The 2,619-nt window shown below is 48.0% G+C and overlaps 1 protein-coding gene across 1 annotated transcript in view; it reads left to right on the forward strand.

Annotated features, from left to right (window-relative positions):
- USH2A (Usher syndrome 2A (autosomal recessive, mild)) overlaps window positions 1-2,619 on the forward strand; it is a 408,238-nt gene that overhangs the window by 374,786 nt on the left and 30,833 nt on the right. Inside the window, 3 exon segments of the mRNA XM_005879907.2 lie at window positions 1,078-1,305; window positions 2,325-2,399; window positions 2,401-2,608. Of these exon segments, the coding sequence (XP_005879969.1) occupies window positions 1,078-1,305; window positions 2,325-2,399; window positions 2,401-2,608 (511 nt within the window).

Consider the following 2,619-nt stretch of genomic DNA (forward strand, 5'->3'; position numbering starts at 1 on the left):
GTGTGTGTGTGTGTGTGTGTGTGTGTGTGTACACACATTACTGGTCCACTTGCAGACATAATTCCTATCTGTAAACACATATCCATCCAGCCCAGATGTAGAAAAAGCATTCTGGGCTCTTTCAAAACATTAAGATTCTAAGCTCCAGTTAAGTTATGCAAAATATGTTAAATATTGCTCTCCGAGCAGAAACAGAACACACACAAAAACTCATTCTTGCGTTCTTTCATTTTATTTTAAGTCAACAAAGTCCAAATTCTCAAAGCCTAGCTTACAGTTACTTGGGGTACGTTTCATAGTTTCGGTTATGGCATTGTTAACGAATGCCAATATTTTCACATTTGTGTTAACGGTAGACTTCTGTACGGGCCTGTGCATTTAATAGTCCAGTTGGCTTGTTGTTTTCTTGGGTTTGCTTTATTGGAAGATCTAAATCACCAAAAGAATGAGAGAGAAGATGGGGGAGGTGGGCAGTCGTTTGTATAAACAAGCAGCTGGGGAGCTGGGGAGAGAGGATTAGGTTGTTCAGGTTAAGTCTCCACACATTCCATTGTGAGCCGGTGATCTCTAAGGCATCATAGAATTTTTTCTTTAGATTCTGTGTCACATCCCATAGGTTGTAACCTCTGAAAAGGCAAGGATCCCCTCCGACCCACACTTTGTATGTGTCTGAAATCACACAACCAAGGTGTCAAGAACAAGATAAAAACTTGGCTGGTGTGGCTCAGTGGTTAAGCATCAACCCAGGAACCAAGAGGTCACAGGTTCGATTCCTGGTCAGGGCACGTGACGGGGGTTGCAGGCTCAATCCCCAGAAGGGGCCGAGCAGGAGGCAGCCCATCAGTGTTGTTTCTCTCTTATCGATGTTTCTCTCTCTCTCTCCTCCCTTCCCCTCTCTCTAATATCAATAAAAACATATTTTTTTAAAAAGAACAAGAAAAAAATCCTGTTGTTTTCTTAATAATTCAAACCTCTGCTGTGATATTTGTCTGCCATCACCAATGTGTCTCATTGAATGACTTCCCAGCTGTCCTTAGCCGTTTGTAAGAGCAAACCAACCTGTCCATTTTCTTACAGGGAACAAGCCATCAGGCGCACCTGTTCGGGTTAGAACCCTTCACAACGTATCACGTTGGTGTCGTGGCCGCCAACGAGGCAGGAGAGGTGTCCAGCCCCTGGACTCTGGTCCAGACCCCGGAATCTTCCCCAAGTGGACTGAGCAACTTCACGGTGGAGCAGAGGGCGGGCGGCCGGGCCTTGCTGCTGCGGTGGTCGGAGCCCGTGCGGGCCAACGGCGTGATTCAGGTAACACCTCAAAGATGGCACCAGCCTTCAGGCTAAGCTACTTGTCATTTTCTCCAAAAAGCACTAGGTAGTGTGGGATGGAAACGTGCTCTGTGCTTGTATGAGGAGTATTCAGATGGGTCCCCTCAGAACCAAAACAAAATACTTCTCTCCACGGAACAGGCAATTCTTGTATGGCCTATAAGATAATTAATACAGTGGCAATTTCCAGCTTCTCGTCATCCAAGGTGGTATCTGAATTTATGTATGAATGTATACGTGTGTGTGCCTACACACACAATCACACACACACACACACACACACACACACACACACACAGCCCTGGCGCCCCGGTACGAATGCTGAAGCACTGTAATTCCATTTCCCAGGAAATGTCATGGGAGATGGACAGTGTGGATGGGACCTACTTAACCTACTCAGGATGAGCCAGGGCACTTAGCACCTGTAAAAGAGGGAATTTGAGTGCTATTCCCTCCTTTTTAAAAAAAATATATTTTTATTGATTTCAGAAAGGGAGGGAGAGGGAGAGAGAGATAGAAACATCAATGATGAGAGAGAATCATTGATTGGCTGCCCCCTGCACGCCCCTTACTGGGGATCGAGCCAACACCCCAGTCATATGCCCTGACCTGGAATTGAACCATGACCTCCTGGTTCATAGGTCAGCGCTTAACCACTGAGCCATGCTGGCTAGGCTATTCCCTACCTTTTAAAAAATACAAATAGGAGGAAACCCCACAAGCACTCATTTAAGTCAAGGATTCATGTTCTGCAGCCCTTAGCTTGTAGATATATGCTTATCGAATATCCAACCTTTAAAAAAACAAGCAAAGGAAAACATTCCTTCTCTTTCTATGGACTTTACATCATATTCCAAAAGTTAGTATCGGACCATTCTTTCCGGATGAGGGTCATCAGGGTGAGGACTAGCAGTGGGGACAGGTTAAAGGGACGAGGTAGCCGCACCAAAAAACCAAATGCCACCGACACCCTCCCTGTGCTTCTCTTCTCGCTGCAGACCTACAACGTCTTCAGCGCCGGCAGCCTGGAGTACACGGGCCTGAGCCGCCGGTTCCTCCTCCGCCGCCTGGACCTGGTCGGAGCCCGGCCACCCGAACGGGAAGATCACCCGCTACGAAGTGATCCGCAGGTGCTTCGGGGGGAATCGGACAGATGCGGACATTGTCTGCACGGAGTACACGTGGGACAGGGATGCGTTTGCGTGCAGCGACGCCGGCCTGCAGCCATGGACGCCGTGCGAGTATAAAATCCACGCGTGGAATTCAGCCGGCCACGCCTGCAGCCCATGGACC

Source organism: Myotis brandtii, unplaced genomic scaffold (assembly GCF_000412655.1).
Source record: "Myotis brandtii unplaced genomic scaffold, ASM41265v1 scaffold612, whole genome shotgun sequence".
Lineage (NCBI taxonomy): Eukaryota > Metazoa > Chordata > Mammalia > Chiroptera > Vespertilionidae > Myotis > Myotis brandtii.